General features: G+C 35.8%; 2 protein-coding genes across 3 annotated transcripts in view; both read right to left on the bottom strand.

The window, feature by feature from the left end:
- Window positions 1-4,307: 4,307 nt before the first annotated feature.
- Window positions 4,308-16,165, bottom strand: LOC114534180 (F-box/LRR-repeat protein 20-like). Of its 2 annotated transcripts, none has more exons than XM_028555731.1 (16): window positions 15,381-15,585; window positions 13,811-13,887; window positions 12,747-12,801; window positions 12,190-12,264; window positions 11,058-11,152; window positions 10,779-10,847; window positions 10,512-10,607; window positions 9,669-9,795; window positions 9,244-9,318; window positions 8,637-8,767; window positions 7,960-8,020; window positions 7,491-7,535; window positions 6,959-7,015; window positions 6,214-6,350; window positions 5,966-6,041; window positions 4,308-5,757 (listed from the first exon to the last, which is right to left on the bottom strand). In XM_028555731.1, exons 1-16 carry the CDS (start codon window positions 15,516-15,518, stop codon window positions 5,650-5,652), a joined length of 1,422 nt encoding a protein of 473 aa, XP_028411532.1. In that variant the 5' UTR covers window positions 15,519-15,585; the 3' UTR covers window positions 4,308-5,649. The 2 variants fall into 2 exon arrangements, with proteins under 2 accessions (XP_028411532.1, XP_028411533.1); XM_028555732.1 differs by lacking the exon at window positions 15,381-15,585 and adding an exon at window positions 16,014-16,165 and having other exon boundaries at window positions 4,309-5,757.
- A 5,714-nt stretch (window positions 16,166-21,879) lies between these two features.
- The window catches only part of LOC114534183 (tetratricopeptide repeat protein 38-like), a 59,857-nt gene continuing 59,464 nt past the window's right edge, over window positions 21,880-22,272 (bottom strand). Inside the window, exon 16 of the mRNA XM_028555736.1 lies at window positions 21,880-21,949. Within this exon, the coding sequence (XP_028411537.1) occupies window positions 21,880-21,949 (70 nt within the window). The remainder of the gene's footprint in view (window positions 21,950-22,272) is intronic.

Genomic DNA, 22,272 nt, shown 5'->3' with positions numbered 1-22,272 from the left:
AACTGTGAGCCAACAATGTTGTGCATGTTGCCATTATTGTTCACATGCACTTGTCAACAACATTGAACAATATTGTTGAAACTGAATCGGGTGTAAGTTGTGTTACAATATTGTTCAATGTTGAAAATAAATCTGCATGAACAATGTGGGCAGCACAACAATGATCCATCCTGTTCATACCAATATTGCATCAACCTGATCGTTTTTAGGCGTGTATCGCGTCATTTTGTGAGGACTACACAAAATGACTACGTCTCCTTTTGTAAAACTAACAGACTTGTAGTTGATAAGGTATTTTTCATAGCAATTTTATAGCTACAAATTTCTATTGCCATATGGTGATAATTAGCTAAGATCCGTTGTTGCGGATCCGTTGTCTCACATAAATTGCCATAGCTTAATTTAGGCTGTAAATTTTCACAATATTATTAAACTATTTATCTACCTATCTATGGTTTTCCCACGATGAATGCCGTTAAAAATAAGGACATTTATATTTTTACGAGGCTTGAAAAATATTACTCCACTTGTTTACCTCGTTTAATTCACACAAAAAGGACGGACGGAAGATAATTTCAGACAAAACATTTCAAAGACAACGCAAGGCATGAAAATTTTGAAACCATGCTTAATATGTTATTTTACTAGATTTTTAATTGAAACTACCTAATTTTGTTAACGCCAGTAACTTGGTGAATCGGGGATTTAAACAATAAGACAATATGTTGTTATACGAATACTTACGTTCATTATAGTAGTTTGATTCGATAGATCTTTTTCCAAAAAGCAAATTGGGGTTTCGCTAGAAAAATGAATATCCCCCGCGGACGCTTCTTGCTCGTCTTACTAAACTGTAACCATATATTTTTTTATCACCACAAAGCTGTCCATAGACGTTATAGAAGGCCTTTCTCGCTTTATCTAAGATCGGCACACGTATACGCGGAAAGCGAACACGTGGTACACGTACACGCGGTACACGTACACGCGGACCCCATGCTTCAATCTCAAAGGCTAATACAGCAACCAATAAAACCAAACAGAATATCTTTATCATTTTGGTCAATCTAAACAAAAATTAATTCAACGCAAACTGATGTTGTTATTCTTTGTTAAAATATTTGCTTAAGGTTATTATGGCGTTCTAACCTGCGTGCATGCTGCTTACACCAAATCATCAACAGAATCCAACCCTGTATGCATCTATTGTGAGTCGTTGATTTCATAAGTATCACTTAAATGATTTGAAACCTTTACGTGCGTATACCTACATACAAAAAACGCGACAGTGGAAAACAGCCCTTAGTAATTAAAAGATTAATGAGCATATTACTGCACCGTTCCACTTAGGTAAAAGATCCTAGATTGATTACTGCATATAAAAACAGAGTTAACAGAATACACCCTGGAGATTATATAACAGTACAACACATGCCTTTATTCAGTGAAAGTATGTAAATGGTGATATCTTCAAACAGCACTGAGTTCCATGAGTGCACTTTGCTAACACTTTACCATTGTATAAACCAAACAGATTCACTATCTGAATTGGCTCACTCATATCATGGTTCTAAGTATGGCTAGAAGCTAATATAATAACTGGCCTATTGCCTATTCAGTCGGGTGACAGAAAAATATACAACTACTCTAAAATTTGTCAAGTATGCCGGCATCTTTGATAAAAATTAATAATTTCACTTTGCGATTCAACTGAATATGAATTAAACGCAAATTTGATTATAGGTTTGTTTTCATATAACTTAATCGGTACGTACCTGTTTGTTAATCACGCAGTCGCGAATAATACGGTCGGTGAATATAATATAAATATGCCCCTGCCCAATTATCGTTTTTCCTACACGACGCAAGCATAGAGAAAGTTTTAGCGACACCATCGTCCAATAATTTGAAGCTAATCATTTAGTATATAGTTTTATGGATGACCATGTGGACGACGTAGCTGCCTGTATAGCTGTAGTTCATTTTCGAGTTAGTATAGTGTACGGAATCATTGGAAGAGAAATGCAACTGAACTATTTACTAAAGTGAACCTTTACGTAGTATGTTCAACTTGAAATCAAAGTTATGTGAGGAGGTAGATAAAAAAAGGAAAACAGAGGGGAGCGGGGAGCAGGGTTGGCTTTGTGTAAAAGAGACATGAAGATAAGAAAAAGGGTAAAAGTGGTGTGTATTTATAGGAGAAGCATAAAGAATCAAACCTGTGTGGAAATGTATTCGTAAAAGGTAAAATAGTAAAATTAAACTGTGTGTCTTACCAAAGTTGTTGTAGAACTTGGATAAACCAACGCGATGAGCCATCTTTAGTTAGAGTTGTTATGTGAAATTCACATAACAACTCTAACTAAAGATGGCTCATCGCGTTGGTTTATCCAAGTTCTACAATTGTGAAACGAGTGGAATTTAATCAGTAATCGGCTTGGATATGCTTAAGAGCAGAGCTTGTGTTCGTTCAAGAAGTTTGATCGAAAAGGGGTGAGGGATTGCCGTGTGTGCATAAAATGCGTTAGTACTACGTTACTGGGGTCAGGTGTCAAAGTCTATCTTGGGGATAGTGGGGGTTTACGTGTCAGTTATAATGGTTGTGTTGTCAAAAGTCAACCATTAAAATTTCATCAAGTTAGCTTTATTACTTTTTGAGTTATCATGCACCAAAGTAAGGGTAATGAAAATTTTAGTTTGCTAAGAAAAGCGACGAAAAAAGTTTTGCATATATTCATAAATTATAGAGAACAATGAAACAATAGAATAGGTCAATCGACCCTTTTGTTTGCTCGGGGCAAAACCCTAATTAATAAAACTTTTTGTTTAATTCTCGCGTTCTTTGTGTATTTTTTGGAAAAACAATATTCAGGATCGCTTAGGGGTACATTTAGGTTTGCATCCCTTGAAATTTTAAAAACAGGATAAGTCATAATTTTTTTGTAGTTGACCACATTAAGGCAACTTTGACCCTTAATTATTCAGGATCGTCCTGTTAAAACAGTAAGCCCGTTTTTGAGGAATCACCCTCTAAAGGCTAGTTTCCACTCAGGAAAATTCTCCTTTGGATCGGACAGGACAGGAAAGTTTCCTTTGTATAAACGCCGCCTGAGAACTCACCGACAAAGGAAATTTTCCTGTCCGTTCCGATCCAAAGGGCAAAGGAGATTTTTCCTGAGTGGAAACTAGCCTTAAGGAATTACATTTAGTCGCGACCGGAGCTTTTAAACAACATTTAAAAAGTTTCGTGGATAATTGTTCCCTCTCAACACATTGAGGACATAATCACTCTCGTTGTCCCTGGCAACGCGATTAAATGTTAACGATTCAGCTCCGTCTTTGAAACAAGTTTTTGCAACAGACTTTTTATGACTTTTTGGTGATGCAAGTAGGATAGATATTTGTCCGTATGTCTAGGTTTACTGAAAAGATCAGTTTCTAACTGCTCTTCGAAATTTCTACGAAAACAGGTATATAGGTTCCCCTCACTCGCGCGCTGTGAACAAATTTAGCGTTACGAACTAGCATTGGCCAATGGCAATATTGTTTTAGCATTTAAATATGCAATTATTTTCCACTCGTGTTTAAAGTGTCTCTATCATGGTAAGGTATTTTAAAAAACTTTGCATTACATATTATTAAAAAAATTGTCTTGATGGATTTATCGGCCTTTAAAATTACCGGACATGACGTCAAATCGATTTGCAATTCCCGATTTCATCAAGACAAATTTCAGTTTAATTACAAAATGTATTGCAAAGTTTTTTTTTAAATATTTACTATTTACTATTGCTATATTTAAAATCTGCAACCATGATATAGGAACACGCCGCAAATGCAATTTCTCGACCATTCTGTGGATATCATGCACATCTCATCTATTTAACAATTAGACAACGAGTCGGAGATGTCTATGAGCGAATAGTCAACGAAGGCGAAGCCTGAGTAGACTATTCGCTCATAGACAACGAAGGCGAGTTGTCTAATTATTTTAGTGTACACCCTGTACCTAGATATATTAATTTCGAGAAAATAATCGATATATACACCGCAATTACACCGAAAAATAATTCAATTTTATACGGTCGCGCGAGCGAAATTTTCCCAAGCATGCACCATCACGAATAGACAATGGTTGAGCAGCCAATCAGATTGTAGGATTTGTAACAGACAATAGTCGCGTGTATACTAAAACGACATATAGCCATTCGTCCCTCTACCCTCCGCTTGAAAAAAATTAACCGAATTGTGAAAATACCGTGGCAAATATTTTATCATAATAAAACCATAACTCGTAAGCATAGTCTTAAATTATAGCCAAAATTCAGGAAAATTAGTATAACAGAACAAAAACGCAACCGTATTCCATATATACCATATACACCATATACATACATACTTTCTACAAATATTTACATCTATATGACTATGCATTTCCAGTTGTTCGAGGCCCGTTAAGTCGTACAGAATACCCTACGTACCAGATAAAACCACATGAAAAGAAGAAAGAATGGAAACAACCACAAAAAGAATACTATCAATGCAATTTGTATAATTTCGCACAATCTGGTTCCAAAATAATAGAAGAGGATTTCGTGTCTCTTACATAAAAACTAAAACATCGAATTAAAACTCATCCCTTTTCCCTTTCCGCTAGATACACAGCTAAAAAATCTGTAAAATTCATCCTGTTTATTGATAAATCAGTATTGCATCAACCTGATCGTTTTTAGGCGTGTAATGAACAAATTAGTATCGGTGTAGACTATATTCCATGCATGGACAACACATTTCACGACATTTAACGGTAACTATACGCGAATGATTTGTGAAAGATACTCCATACAAGTTTAAAATTTTAATCACACATGCACTTCCGTAACCCATTTTAGCATGCTTATAGCATTGTGCTTTCTGTTGTCTTAACTAAGTTCGAACAACTGGTGATATTTTTTGCTGTGGTTCAAAAACTTCGTCAATACAGGTACACATTTTTGACCAACAATTTTTGAGAAAGTAACTTGGATATTTTAAACGGCACATTATAGCACTTAATGTAGCTGTACCGTCTTGGGGCAAAGATATTACAGTTTTTTAATTTATTAATTGTTCTCCGTTCTCCGTTATTTACTCCATAAGTTTTGAAAAAAAATGAGAAGTTAGGACAGTTTGAAAGAGAAAATATTACCCTTACGGAAATATTATGGTTGCGTTGCGCATGCATGCATGGTTAGAAATAGGACCAGAGTGAGTGTCAGTGGTTAAACGCCAAATGAAAATCGTCGTTAGCATAAACAGGTAACCGAAATTGCGGGCCAGAACAACCACAGGCGACGTACAAGTATTTGAACCACAACAAAGGCTCTTATTAATAAAATTCTATCCATTTCCAACAATAATGCTAAAAGAATGTAATACGTTAGCATAAGGTAAAATAATATATCCTAAATGGTAAAGTCATTGTTGAGCATGCTTATCGTATGAGCAGAGAGCTAAAGAGACCACCAGACGCGATTAAAACATAGTCATGAATTCAAAAGTCTGTCTGTCGCCATTAAAATCAATGCGGATTAAAAGTATATGACTAGTTTAGTAACCTAAAGTTACAGGCTAAAATTTTTGTAAAATCTATGATACATGAAATATACGTCATACTATTGTACAGCATCGGCAAACACGCCGCCGACCTCCTCCGACACTCGGCGGCGGCGTGACGGGAGCGAAATAAGCATGGACTCTTAAATTTGGAAGATGATTCTAAAATAAAAAAGATGTTATTAATGCCATGTACAAATTGTTCACTACCACGAGCTAGCACGGACCGTCCCAATTCAAAGATAATCATTCATTTGTTTTCAGTGACCTTTGAATTGGTAGCTGTTTCGAAATGTCGTCAGTTTCGAAATTCCAATTCTCAACAAGAGACGCGAAAATGGATCGGAAATAGACTGAATGTTACTCTTACCTTAAGCCTACGGATTCCACCACGAGTAATTAACTGACAATCATAAAGCTCTATCCTTTTCAATGATCTACAGTCCCTGTATTGATAGAAAAATAGTGAAGTGTTGTATATACATTGGGAAATTGAAATAGAATTAAAGTGTCACCTTCAAACTCACAACAGGTACAATGTTTTTGTGCTACACATATTTACTCTTGGTGTCTTTTTCAGTTCGGCAGCATTTTGAACAGAAATGTGTAGAAACTTACTTCAAATGATATAGCGCAGTGTCTGTTATCGATGGACAATTGTCTAATTCCAAAACCTCGAGGTATTCTTCAGCATTGTGTCCCGCACTTAATCTGTGAATACCGTCGTCACTGATTTGTTCACAATGAGACAAACTCTACAATAAGAGATAATTGTAATGTAGAATGTATTAAACATTGATGGAGAAGAGCGAAAAGTATCAACATACGATCATTATTATCAAGCTGGCAACGTAATATTTTGGGCTCATTTTCCAAATTTGCCTTGTAACCAGGCCTGATTCAAGATGGCGGCAACGTGTGGTGTGTATATAACCATATAGTTCAACAAAAACTAACACACTAAAAAATAAACTTGCCCCACACATAAACCCAAAAACTAACTAAATGGTATTGTAAAGGTCCAATTTAGAAAAAATTAGAAAGTTTGTAGAAAAAAGAAATCAAAATAAATGTGCCTTAAAGGGATGTTTTGCAAAAGAAATCAGTCGGGTATAAGATGAATATACACCCCCTCCCAATTAAGCTTTCACTCAATTTAGCAGCCCTTTAATGGGAAAGGTGAAAACTCACGTTGGTATGTGCCGGCTGCTTAAGCGTCTTACTTATGGGGATGGGGGGTTTGCATTTCCACCCTTTGTAAATTTGGTGCATGATATTTTTCAAAAATGTGTTCTTAAATCAAGCATAGAAACGTTCCATGGCGCACCACCATTTCTAGTCATGGGTTACTGTGCACTCTTACCAGTTGACGAAGATTTGAACACCAGGTGGAAAGATTAGTGAGGGTTGCATCTGTAATCTGAAATATACCATAGAATATTATTTAACTTTTTTGTATAAAAAAAATTGCAGGAGACACGTAATGTAACAAAAACGTCATTTAATACAGCATGACGGCGCTGTTTCGTTCTGCAACGTGAAAACGAACGTCTTCTAATTAATCGAATACATTTGAGACCGAAAGCGTTGTAAACAAGACTCAAGAGGTAAAAAGTTTTTTGTTGCGAACACAGCGAACGACTTGTAAACTCCAAAAGAAGCTTTGATTTGTATAATCTCATTATTCATTGCCTCACACTGGCTGAAGTTTCATTTAATATCGCTGGCCCAGGCCAAGGGTGTCCGGTTATATTCACCATCCGAGAAACCAGCGTAAAATGAGTATAGATACCTTCCTTGTGATATTCTTAGAGATATTTCAAGAAAGACTTAACATTTTTTTATAAAAATATAATAAAAATCTTGTGCTGTGGGATCAAAAAAAGAGAGCTTACCAATACGCATTCCTCTAAATCCATTTTTTCTAAATTATGACAGCCCTATATTAAACAAAACGATCACGCCCAAATTTACAACAGATTACAGTTGATTTGACTTTATTGCATTTATACACCCTGCCACATATGCATGATTACTATTCCTGTACTGCAAACTTTGGAGGGATTGTTTTCCCAATTGTGCACCTGTTTCGCTTGGGGAACAACGGATTCTGATAAAGTAAATTTTTATCTATTGATTCATGTGAAAATTATGTAGTTCCACGAGAGGTGCAACGGAATCCGTTTTCTAAGCATCTTTTGGATGCTCATCCCACGGCCTACTGCAGGTGGCCGTGAAGATTACCTACATGTATACATAGTATAGCTACGTTGTGTGGCGATTGTACTAAGCTTTAATATTAATATAGATTTTTAATATTTTTAATATAGATTTTTAATATTTTTAATATAGATTTTTTCTTACCTTCGCTAATTTACTAAAGCCAGCATCAGTCAATTGCAAACACTGCGCTACTTCTATAGTCCTAAAATGTCAGAAATACTCGTATTTTATATAGAAAAAAAGAATTGAAGTGGTACACAAATGATAACAGATTGTTGCCGATTTAAAACTCTAGGGAATAACTCAGGTCGCGCAATATCAAACCCACATTTCCGAATTTTCCTGCGACTCGTCACACAAGATTGAATTATTAAGTTTCTTTCAATATGCAAAAGTTACAAACACAAAATTGTGGTTTGACATCACTGTTTCATGAGTGAACATAAAAAGGCCGTTTCTAACTTATAGTTGGAACCTGTGGTAGAACCAGTGTGTCAAAGACCATTCCATTAACAATATATATGATCGTTATGGACAAAGGCGTTGCTTGAAAGCCTGGCATATTAATGCAAATCATCATTGGTAGGTAACGTCATGCATGTTGAGAGATTATACGGATCAATGTTTCAACATCAGAGTGATCAGACCACCCGCGATGGAACCGCCGTGAACTTATTAACTTGAATAGTTCAATTGGTTATATAAAATTAGCTATTCACCAATACTTGAATGTTATCTATATGATAAAGTTCTTTCGACATGTTTGCAACTCCCGCAAGCCTTCAAAATATACGTATATCAAACTTCACTCAACATACCTAAGATGTGGACATCCTTCGCCGAGCGCCTGTAAAGAAGCGTCCGTAAGATGAAGGCATCCTGACACACACAAAAACTGAAGATCTGAACAATTTTCACCAACAGCTTTTATCGCCACATCTGTTAGTAACTATATAATCAATAACATCCAGAAATAGGGTAAGTCATCCTCCTCCTCAATTTTCACTCTCCTCAGTTGACCTCACGTAAAAAATATGCATGCCATTGTATGCGAATGTGGACGCGGTCGCAGATAGAAGCTTGATTATTGTACATTATTTCAAACGGTAGCCCTTCAGCAAACACTCTTTTTTAAAGCGCTTTTACATTAAATTAATTAAATATACGTAATCGATTACTATGCATTTGGTGATTTTCATTGTCACGTAATTAAAACATGTTAAGCCCCAGGGCGCTTATATATACATTTGAGCGCCCTGTTAAGCCCGTTTTCCACTAGGCGAATTTATTCGCGCGACGCAAAGCCATATAACGAATCGCGAAGCGAAAAACCTGGAATGTCATACTAAAGTGTCTCTTTTTTAAAGGGTAAACTTTTTTGGAGGATCCCATCTAAAGATAGGAGGGTGCAGTGCAAAATCTCACCTCGCAACTGTGTAAATTAAGTGTCTGTAGATTTCTACAATTTCTGGCTAAGTGCTGAACGCCTTCGTCTTGGATCTGTGTTGAAAAAAATCTTGGTTCACTTTACAGCCAAAGCGATGCGAGAAAAAATTAGAGCGTATCACATGATTATATGAGGATTATATTAATTAGGACAAGGACAAGATGTCCATAAAAAGTTGGAAGCGAAATATACTAAACAATATATTTTGAAACATTTTGAAAATCCGCTTCAGAAAGCGCCTAAATGTACTTCATTGGTTTTAGGAATCGAGATTGTAACTTCTCATTAACTTGAAAACTGATAATATTTACTGGTTACAAAATGAATAGCGCGTTTTACTATACGCACTATCCCAGCGTGCATGGTCATACAAGTGCCTATATTGAGTGTAAGTCTGACTTACTAAAGTACATCCTTTTGCAATAAAACTTTGTATATGTGAACATTCCTCTGATAAAATTCTAACACCATTTTGCGTAAGTTGGCCACACCATGAGACATTAATATGTTCTATTTTCTCGCATCCTTGACTAGAAATAAACAAAGAGTTTATTACTGCAATCATGCACACATATATAAGGACTATCACTCTCACACCACAAAAACTACACATGCACGGGTTCGTCCGGAGTCAACCTATGCATTAGGTTTGTTTTCCACGCTGCGAAATTTTTCATTGTCTGCGCGCTTTCATGCAGAACTAATATGAGAAAAACAAAAAGAAATTCCACTCCACGCGCAAATATATTGTAATTGTAAAAATTTCCTGCGAGGGACCGGCTGTATAAAACTTATTAACTACATTTTGCATAGTTAAATCCCAGTAAACTAAAAAATACACAACTCTGATTGGCCAATTCTGTCTTAACTACAGTTAAAAGTTAACTATAGTCTTTTATATAACTGGGGCCATATCAACAGGTCTGATTTCGACACAGTGGTTGGAAAGCTCCACGAAAGAAAAACAATGATACAACGGTGGTATTGAATATTGAATATTGAAACTTGAAATTGCAAAAAAAATCACATTCCACAAGTGGAACAGCGAATTCGTCATAGTTTTCCATGGGCCATGGCGAAAATAAATAAGTTGTATTTTATGAATAATAATACCTTGGGAGAACTCTCAAGCTGAGAAGAAGACGATGCAGTGAGGGACAGGCAACCACACCAAAATACTTAACGTCAAATTGCGGGGAAAAAATTGGGAGGAAAGGTCAACCCTATATCGTCGTTTTTTACCAACCTTAAAGCGATGCAACCGTTATCTGTTATTTGAGGACAAGAAGACAAATCCAATACTCTCAGATTTCTACAATAGTTACTAAGGTTGAAACACGTACTAGAGAAAATAGCAAGTGACATTAATGAGTTATTATTGTATTTACGCTCTCGGGCTGGATTTCCACTGCAGAGAATGGTTCGCTATAGGGAAAATATATTAGCATATATTTTTCGACATAGGAAAAATATTTTTTATCTTTTCACAAAGAATAGCGTACCGTACAATTACCTATCTGATATCTTTTTGCATCCTTCGAGAATTAATTCCTCGATATTTCTACACTCGCAGGAAAATGTTCTAAAAACAGCAATAAAGATGTTCTAAAACAGTAATAAAGGAATGTTCTTAATTAAACAGCCATAAAAATATTCTAAAACAAGAATGAAGGAATGTTCTAAAAACGCAGCAAAAAGTTCCAAAATATTAATAAAAAATGAAAGTCGAGTGAAATTTAAGTTACAGCCAATTCTATGATAGATTGTCTATAACAGATAAAGCAAAGTGTACCGTAATGCTCCATCACCAACACTCTGACACCCCTTAAGCCCTAATCTTTTTAGGAATCCTCCACATCGCCGCGACAAGTTCTGGATTACAGTCTCCTATAATGAATAGAAAACATCAGTGGATTTAAACGATCCTATATTTTCTAGTACTAACGACTACGGTTATAAAAGATACGAAAATCAAGTCGTATTCAAGATCATCATGTTGAAAAATAAAGTCTTTAAAGTATATTCAATACCTGTTTTTCGTTACGTTATCAAAAATGTTCATATAGCGAGTATCTGATTTGACTACACCCCAACCCTTCCCCCTCTTTCTAGGCTCTTTTCTGACTCAATAGCCTCTGACTGACAGCTTTTGCTGCACGAGAGCTATACACATGACGGTTATATCAACTTTACTCATGACTTTTAACTCCAATAGTGCAAGAAATATGGGAAAATATCCGACACGAAAACGAGTCATTGGGTCAAAAGCAAATAAACAGAAAGGAAGGTCTTTTGACAGATGAGAAGCAAGAAGTTCGAACAGGGCATTTGACAAGCACAAATACGTCAAAGGCTCTACCTTGCATGACCATAAATACACTGACCGTTTCCATTAAGAATTATCCGCAGAAATACGTAAATCTTGCATGGAGTGTCTTTTTCGTCAAACAAGAAGATCGGTTATTACGCATAATTTATATATATACGGTATATAATACTGCATTAGTGTATTACAGAAAATAAACTTTTATTAGATCTGAATCAACCTAGGAGATATGAAATATTAAATTTATAATCTATTATGAATTTAAAACTTCTATTAGCCACTTTAAAATGCTACCTTTTAGTACTGCTAGTGCTAGCTATATAGCAGGCGTTTCGTATCATATCTCCTAATAATTATATCTCCCAAAATAACGCATCCAAAGTAATGAAGCAATCAATTTTTCGAAAATAAACCATAAAATTACTAGTCTATAGACACAAAAAATTTAGAGCTGCCTGTCTAAGACAGAGTTACATACAGAATAGCATTAGGGAATAACGGTATGAATTATGAAAACTGAATTCGCAATTAAAGACGTGTAAACATTAATTCACGAAAGTTTTGGCAATTTTTAACAACTTTATTATTAACAACTTACACTGATATCTCGTTGAAATTCAAATAGGTCAACTCTCTGCCAGTTACTACCATCCAATGCTAAAACATTCCATAACTAAACAGAATATAAATAACGATTTAGATAGAGAAGAATATGTAGAACTATTTGAAACTATTCGAATAAATTCGCTTAGTGGAAAACGGGCTTTAGTTGCTTCAGACGCGATGAAAAACCGACATCTAAAATCCCGTTTACACTACACTCAATTTATCGGTACGGCAAGGCTAAAATTGGTACCCGTACCCAATTTTATTAGTGTCCAGGTTACCAAAACAAAGGCCGAGCACAGATGAAATGGGCAAGGGTACCCATGTTAACCGTGACATGTAAACGGGGCTTTAACCAGGTGTACTTAGGTCAAAAGTGGAGATATTTTTTGTCTATTTTAGGTGGTGGTTAGAACAAAAGCTAAGCTTAACCACAATCGAGCTGGAAATTTATTAGACTGGTATTGGCAATAAAAACAACTTCTTTATATTGTCGATAATGTTGAATGTTCAAGATTAAGTACGAAATATACAATATACTGTACCTACCTTTGATACCTGAGCACATCGGCAGAGAGAAACTACATCGAGAAATGAAAAAACCCTACAACAAATATGACAGAATATAACCAAATTATCCCATGAAAACAGGACTGACGCTAGAAGCTTAATTGGGGGGGGGTGCATATTTATATATTCGTCTTATGCACGACTGATTTCTTTTGTAAGCTATTGTTTCTACGGTTGTACGAACATATAAATATGACAATACACCCCCCCCCCAAATAAGCTTCTAGCGACGGCCCTGTAATAAATTACGCACTTTGCTAAAGCTAATTACTTGCTGATTAAAGCTAATGATGTTAAAGTAGTCTGAAATTGACTGTAATTTAAGTAAACACTCAGACTAGCATTTCAATTTTGTAGTTTTTGCACTATGCACATGCATTTCACTCGACTACTCCATGTCACCTAAGCACGTATATGTATAATAATTTTCTGATTGATAGCTACACGATGTTGATGTATTTTTTGCTAACATGCTAACTTTTTTTTGACGAATTTCCGACGAAATCTTCTTTTATCCGAAAGCAAAAAAAGAATTTCGTTCTCTAGTGAGTAAATGCATAACATTTTATCTAACAATTCAGCACGCGTAACAAATGATCAGGTTGTTCCTGATTGATGAAAACAGGAGTGGACCAGGGGCGAAACTAGCGTGATATGAATTTCTTTTGAAAACACGTATATGTGTACCAAAGAAATCCGTCTGGCAGATTTCTTTGAATAAAATAAATATATGAATATTCGACCCCAATTATCGCGCTAGTTTCGCCACTGGACTGAACACTTGTTTGTATCTGATGAACATGTTCGTTATTAAGTTGTAGCAATTTTTTTTAAAGCTATGTCCATTCTGTGCAGTACAACATTGTTCAATCTTGTTTTCACCCACTGGGAACTTTTTTTGCCGTAATAATTAACATATTCTATATAAAATTATACTTTTCCTAAATTTTATATTCAGATAGTATATACAATAAAATTGTAGTTAAAAAACAGTTTTCATAAATCCAATTATTTAATAAAAAAGTCATGTAAGCAAGACTTGCCTTAATACCAGTTCACCCGGAAGCTTCCTGTTGATTAATCCTATTGAATCATCATCAGGGTTTCTGTTTACTTGTAACTAAAAAATAAAAATACATAAAAGATTAATACTATGCAGTTGAAAATGCTATAGCCTCATAATATATATTCATATTCATATTATTATTATTATTATTTAAAATCTTAAAATTACAATGATTTTTCGCTACTCAGAGTTTCACGATCTTTAACGATCGATCATCAGGCGATTATGTCCGTTTAATTCTCTTGCTTGATTTCGTGATTTTCAATTGATCTTGTTGCACGCGCGCATGATATATATATATATATATTTCTATTTATATATTTTACAAAACAAGTATAAATATAAAATATTAGCAATTTATGTAGAATTATGAGAACATGAAGAAGTATTTTTGTATGCATAATTGAAGTTTGATGCAGTGGCTGCATTTATTGACCAGTTGGAATATTGCAGGGGTTATTCACACAAAATTTAATTTGGTAATTTAATTATTAAATGCACCTATCATTACGGAACCCAAAAGAAGACATTGTGATAACAAACATTTCAATAATTCTATGAAAAACCTCAAATCCTCTCTAAAAAAGAACCTAAGTAAAAAAGTCCAAAGATTCTAGTATTTTTGAACTGATGGCAAAGAAGTCTCTAAATTTTACCAATTACAGGACATGCGATGATTGCAAAGGCACCTTTGACCTTTGCCTAACCCAACATTGGTTGTCAGTTATATTAGATGAGTTGAACTTAACCAATCCTAGCAATTAGCTCCTAAATTTTACATGCCCTTTTTGACATGCAGATTTTTCCCACACATGAAGAATATGTTAGACAGGTATCTGCAGGTACAAGACAGCAATTCATCTCGTCTGTAAAAACTGTCATAAATGTAAACATAGCTAATCATATCTCACATTTTAAATAATTTGTAATACATTTTCATAACATTGAACCGAAATTTCAATTACATTTGGATTACAATGCTATGAACATTTAAAAATTTGTTACTGACTTAGCTACCTGAGGTAGATGCATGTATTAAAGACACTCCTTATAACATGTTCAAATATGAGCTAACAAGATTATAATCTTGAATCAATATCTGTTCCTGGTCTACAAGATTATGAAACACCCTTCAGGTTATTTTAGCCTGGCTATGCTGGAAATGTATGCATAAAGGGCAAACATACTGTAGAATAGGGATGTTTGTAAAGTTTTCTACACACAAGGAACACTCGCAGATGTACACCAACATGTCATACAATCAGAGTCAAGGATATACTCGAACATTATGCATATGCAAAATTTTCCTTATAATGAATTGAAAAATCACCTGGTATTCACATGGGGTTTTCCTTCTTTTCAGTATTTTATAATCTAATATAAATTTGATACAATGTAAAACATATATTAAATGGTCTAAGCCCCTCTCATTATAATAGATAATGTACTGCTTGTATAAATACTGTAGTTTACTTTATATCAAATCGAACTAGTTCTTGTGTTACATGATATCTAAATTTGGATAAGGAAGCAAAATACATTAATACCTTTTGGGTGTTACGTATACGTGAATAGCTTGAAGTAGAACAATGTCGTTTCACTGAGAACTGTTGTCTTTTACTGAAGCCTGTGCTTCTCATTCCGAAATGAAAACACGAACCGGGCAATGAGGCACATTTACACATTAATTGTTTAGGTTTCACATAACCACAACAAAGCAGGTAACCGCACGACTTTCATACAGTAGTGTAGTTTCTCTAGAACCCTCATTGGAATTCGCTTACATTTATTCGAAATTTTCAAACAATAATTGTTCTTTTTTCATTACTAATACACCTATATAAAAATGTTGTCCTCAATGAACATCTAGGCACTTGAACTCGTGGAATTTTTACCCACAACAAAACGAAGGGTAAGAAGCTTAGCGAAGTTTACCCGTTGTCAACGGACATGATCGGATGTTCTAGCCTTCGCAGATACTCGACAGAATTGTGAATTATGTGCTGGGTAACTAACCCAACTTTCTGTTGTGTGTTAGTGCCTTTCCACGTAACCTTGTCATACGTTTGTGAGGTATATCTGAAGGATAACAGTCTGAAAACATTTTTGTGTTGACAAAAATAGATCCCCAATAGCGGGCAAAAACATTGCACAGAGGCAAAAATCGCGCGCACACTCACCTCAAATCGACTTCTTGAACTGCTTCGGCTGTGATTGCTATGTGACAGGCTGTTGTGATTAGAAAACATCAATTTCTTTTTTGCCAAATAGTCACGATCTATACTTATGGAACGATGCTTTTCCAAAATAAACGCAATGCTGTTGTTTTTATTCTGACACCACGTGACCGCTGTAAAGGTCCACTCGGAACACAGTCGGCATAACTTCGTTAAAACCTGCGCGCAGGTGTTCGAAAAATTGGGAAATCGGGCAACATTTTCGGAATGCACGACAAACTATGCATTACCGTATTTACTCGTTTGAGCGCCGCGGCGCTCTTTAAATTTTTAGAACTTCAGATGCGGCGCTCACTCGGGGCGGCGCTCAATCGGGGGCGGCGCTCAATCGAGTAAATACGGTATTCTTGGAAGGACGGAATGAGTGGTGGTATTAAGTTTTATTAAGTGGTATTAATATCAAGTTTTTATTTTGACAGATTATCAAGTTCGTTTTCCACTTAGAGGGCACGGAGTACTCCCAGCAGATGTTTTTTATTTGGGGCGGGTACAATATATTTGACAGTATACTGAATCTTCGGGTATAGTAGAAAATGCGGGTGTGGTTAGGCGGATGCGGAGAGATTCGTGCGGGTAATGGTAGAAAACGCGGGTAAATTCGTGCGGATAATGGTAGAAAACGCAAATTCGTGCGGATAATGGTAGAAAACGCGGGTAAATTCGTGCGGCTAATTGTAGCAAATGCGAGTAAATTCTAACGGATTGTCTCATTAATGCAAAGTATATCGAATGGTAAGTTTAATATAAATATATCAAGTTCTTCAATGTGTTTTATTAAACTGGTTATCATGATCACCTGTTCGATTGGATGGTCCCGTGTGATCTCTATTGATATTAACACTATTAACTTTGCCCAGTCAATTATTAATTAAATTGCGTTTAATATTTTTAGCAAGAATTGATGTCCCATATTTATTCCAGTAGTGACCATAATTATTCAGGTGGGACTTATCTATATTCTTATTACTAATAGATCGCCATTTTCATTCGAAGCATAATTTGGCCTTTGTAGAGATTTGTAGAGAGTTGCCTTTCTAGTAGCCTTTAATCATCAACTCTGGTGGCTTTTTTCTGAGAATGTTACTTTTGGGCCCTTGCTCTGTTGTTTTATGGATTCCCCAAGTTTTGCTGCGGAATTAATTACGGCTTCTGGAGTATTAGCTTTCATATCATTAGTGCCAATGTGCAGGATTATCTCATCCGGGGTAGTAGACAAAGTTAGTTTGGCTAAGTGAGATATATCAGCTATTGTAGCACCTGGAAATGTCTTTACTACAATCTTTGGTTTTACCCCGCTCTGGAGCTGTCTAGGGTTGATATGCTTAATCATTGAGTCACCGAGGACAGTCACTCTTGAGCGTGTTGTAACTCTTGCGTATTCGTGTCAACTTCAGATACTTCAGATAATATTGCACACTGGTAGCGCTTGTTTCTAAGGATTTACGAACTTCTGTTTGTGGGGATGAAGGTTTGCTTCTGATATTCTGCTTTGACGGTTGCCATGTAGCTGGGACCTCCTTCTCAACTTCTCAATTATTAAAATAGGACCAAACTAAATCTAAATTCAATCGAACAGCATCAAAAGAACGGTTTATTTGTTCCTCTTGGAGGAATTGCCGTATCATTCGAAAGAAATCCAAACGCGCATCGGAAAATTAGTCAGAGATTTCGAGCTGTGCACCACACTCTTGGGAGACAAAACTGTGACGTAGGTAAATACGGTCACATACACCTTTCAAATACTAGTTTATTTTGCGCCAAAACACCCTTGCGACGACGAAAAATAATAAAAAAACAAAACAAAAACAAAACAAAACCTGGGCGAATTTTCAACTACGTTGCTCACGCCGGAGTAATAACCGCTTAAGCTTAGCGATTTTGGAGGGTGGGCAATAAATATGATCATTTTAAATCCCGGTTCTTTTTAATCTGTTTAACTTCACACAAAATCAATAATAATATGTTCCTATTATATAAATCTACTATATGTTCTCGCCGTTGACTTATTTTTCTTACAGGGACGTCTCAAACTCCTATGTCCAATTTTCGCTTTGATTTGACCAAATGATACTCAAAAGAACGGGAAATTATTTATTTTTGGGAATGTTTTTTTAAGCGGATGACGAATAACCTAAGAAATACTTCACAAGCCATGTTCTTGGATTTTGTTACATTCCGTTACGCCAAGGGCTCACGAAATTTAGCAAAGTGTAAGTAATTGCATGAACAAAGACATGCCGTCGCATGCGAAAACAACAGCTTCAGGTTTCGATCTGTTTAATAAACATCAAACATGGCTTCGTATTTCAGTGCCGGATAGATTTTGTTATAAGAGAGTTTAAGCTTCACATTATACACGAAACGACAAACAGCAAGGAAAGAAAAAGTTTAGGCTATTAGGCTAAAGGACAATAAAGGACAAAATAACTGAGATGTTTTAAAACTCCAGACAAAATAAATGTTGTCACATAAGAATGAAAATATGAAACAAAAGAGATGGATGGAAAATACTGCCAAGCAATATCGGCCTTGCTGTTTCCCGGAAACGCAAAGCTTTAATTCCCTATTTTTCTCGTTTTCCGTGAACACGATTCAGTTTCACAAACACTCACTTGCCCACTTTAAACATCTGCAATATTTGCAGTTATGTAATTAGGTTTGCATGGTGAACAATGCTAATGTTAGGTGGAAAAAACTACGATTGTTTCCAACTTTTGTCTTCGATGAGTGGATTGATAATAAAAGTTAGTACGACAGTTAGTGCAATAAGGGTAAGTATCGTTTCACCGAAAATCATTTCGGGTACGCTTCATAAAAAATGACTTTAAAATAAATGATTCAGTTAATAAATTAGTAAACAAATGTAAAGAGTTCACAGTTTCTTGTCAAGATATGCCTCTTTTGTGCGAAAAGTCTGTAAAATAACAAGAATTTACTCGCGTTTTCTACCATTATCCGCAAGAATGTATCCGCATCCGCCTATCCGCACCCGCGTTTTCTACCATACCCAATCTTCGTGCATTGGCCTAAATCTACTCACACGATTGGTCAAAATCAATCACGTGGTTTCTTGTTGCCTGGCGACAAATCATGGGAATCATAAATCATAATTTATTCGCAATAGCAAGGCAATAAGCCATGAAAATCGTGGTTTATTCGAAATAAGCCATGAAAATCATTATTTATATTTTATAACACTCACCACAGTCCCTTAAATATTATATTCACCCTGCAAATGTTTTAACAATTAGTCATCCCAATGTAAAAGTGGCATGGCGTGTTTAAAAAGAGTATTGTTGGACTTTTTGGACCGCAGGCACAACAACCCTTTAAATTTCAATAACACAAACCCATCAATTGAGTCTTTATGGATTTCTGTTAGGCCTACTTATCTTCCAAGAACGATTTGCTTTCCTTCTTGCGGTCATCTACCACATTCCTGCGTCTTCTGCTCTCGAAAACATGGAATTATACAACCATATTCAAGTAAACGTCGATAATTTTCTTGCTAATCACCCTGAGGCTTTAGTTATGGTAACAGGAGATTTTAATCCGACTTGTACAGGTTTCAACAAAAAGCATATACTGACTTAACATCCCTCCGGCACAGTTGCCATGTATGGGCTCTAGTGACCACAATCCAATTTTGTTGAAAACTCACTTACATCGTGATCAAAAACCTAATAATAATCATGTTTTAAAACAAGGTTTAACTGATAGTTGGGTATAAGATACTTTGGGCAGTGGATCACGAGTTTCGACTGCGACCTGAGGTATAAGAAGTTCAATGAAACATTAACTGAGAAGATCGATTTCTTTTTTCCACCTAAATTTAAACGAGACAGGAAATGTGATAAACCCTGGATGTCATCTGCCTGGAAACTTTCTATAAAGAAACGCCAACGTGCCTTAATTACATAAGTATGTCATCCCAGCCTACAAATTTTGGCGTGATAAAGTTCAATCAGAAATTAAAACGGCATGTGCTAAATTCTACCACCACAAGAACGTGAACGGCCGAACTTGAACTGAAGTTATTTTTTAAAAAAATTATTAAGATGCTATTCTTATTATCAAAAATTTATATTTCTGCTTGTTACGACTGGACTGCTAGCTTATACTGCTAGTATATTTATAAATTCTTACCTAAATTTATATCATATTTCAATCAACTTTTAATATTACTCACTTCGAAATCCGAATTACGAGCTAGTTATTTTCGGTCAGCAAGTTTACGCATGAGAGCAAGGACCTATATGACGTGAGCAACGCTGGTCTCATTCAGCTCCTGATTAAATAGGTCGCGCGCTCAGTCCATCTGGTATAGGTCAGTGGTGTTAACGCCTTTGTTCATGCTTAATCGTTTTGGGGGAAGAGCAAAATCGCGTGACTAACGCAGGAGTGTGAGTGAGACTTTTTTAAATCACACTGACTATTGATACCAGAGTCTAGTGTGTGTTGCGTCTGAAAGGCAGTGGCGTAGCGAGCCTGGCGATTTTGGCCCGCTATATGTAAATTTCGAGTTCATTATAATTATTTATGTCTTTAGAAATTCATTCTTCCACAGTCAACATTATTCCGACAACCTAAGATCCTCCCCTGACTGTTTATATATAGTGGTGTTTGAGTAAAACTCGAAGATAAGAAACACCTTCTTAAACATCTTATTAACAGTAGGCTACTTATCGCATATATCGTCGTCGTCTCAGAGGCTTAACGGAACCGCTGAGCATCTGCTCATATGGCTCATGTGAGCAATCAAAACTCCATCAGAGTAACCTGAGCAACTCAAGAGCACTTGCTCAATTCAGGCTCACTTAGTTCCAAATAGACGACGCAGTGGCGTAACTTAGGAGTGACAGGGTGTCAAGTGACGGAGTCCCCCGAGCTCTAGGGTGGGGAATAAAAATTGTTCATAACACATTTATGAAAAATAAAATTTCTATCAACGGACATATAGGCAGCTTTTTAAGATTTTATGTTACAACTTTGCGAAAAGAAATATAGCCCACGCTGCGTGTCCTGCATGAGAGCATAGGCTTAGGAGTTTCCGTCAACGCCGACAAAATGTATTTGAACATAATTATATTGAAAAAGTATTCACCATATTGACTTGTAATCCTTTGTATTCCGTCGACCGTTATGCATATAGTTTTTGAGGCAATTTAGCATTCGTTGTATGAGCAGTAACACTTTATTATATTGTATGAACAGTAATAATTTATTTCCGCAAAAATAAGTTAATCCTTTATACAGCTGATTTAAAATAGTTTTACTCACATCCCCCCCTCCTTTTCTAGTAATAATATTGGGAATAAGTTGTCCACTGTCAAAATGTTGGTTTATACATAGCATTCTAACATGATTTCTTGTTATTTCCGAGGAGTATTCTTAATCTGCAATGGAACAGTAAGGTTAGCGTTTGTGCGCTAGCCGCCTTCACCCATTTGATATATAGACGAATTATCTAATGATTATTACCATTGAAAAGCAACAGAAAAGATATCGCGCTAGCTGGAGTTAAAGAACAGTAAAGAAAATAAAATTAACAGATTTACAATGAACCCTTCCGAGCTTTTCGACTTTTGCTATAGTTTATTTAATAAAATCCATAACTATTTAGTTCTAGATACAAGGTATGTAGTAAGTAATAAATAAAAAGTGGGCACGAACCGATAGGGAAAGTTTTATATAAACAGATCTATCGGCGTCTTGTGATTTTTGATCGTGTATTTCGTTGATATTGGTTTGTCGGATATGTGATCTAGTTATTGTTTCACAATCGGTACAATGCGGTATGGTGACACTTTCACATCATCATTAGTCTGTCGGTCAGCGGTGAATTCTCTTTCATGGCCTTTCTCTCAGCCAGCAACCCTCTAAAAGATAACAATCACCCTAGATCAATCTTTGCAATCTTATCATTTTACATACAAATTCAACGGAATTGGAGCAATTTAGTTTATAATTTTCAAATTTCACAAAAGCAGTTTTTCAGTTGAGAAATTTAATCCCATGCAAGCAGTCCAGAACTCATGGAGTACCACAAGGTTCGATTTTAAGACCTGCTCTATTTGATATTTATCTGCATGATTTACCCACTGCCCATGAGGGGAGGTTTCGTAGTGCCGGTTGCTGATCTATTTAAGCCTGAATATTTACTTTTCGTCTATTTCTCCCATTTATCTTGTGTAAAGATGAT

The sequence above is a fragment of the Dendronephthya gigantea genome, unplaced genomic scaffold (assembly GCF_004324835.1).
Source record: "Dendronephthya gigantea isolate DGI-Jeju-01 unplaced genomic scaffold, DenGig_1.0 000098F, whole genome shotgun sequence".
In the NCBI taxonomy this organism is placed as follows: Eukaryota; Metazoa; Cnidaria; class Anthozoa; order Malacalcyonacea; family Nephtheidae; genus Dendronephthya; species Dendronephthya gigantea.
Note: the sequence above shows the minus strand (reverse complement) of the source record. Positions and strands in the feature narration are given on the sequence as shown.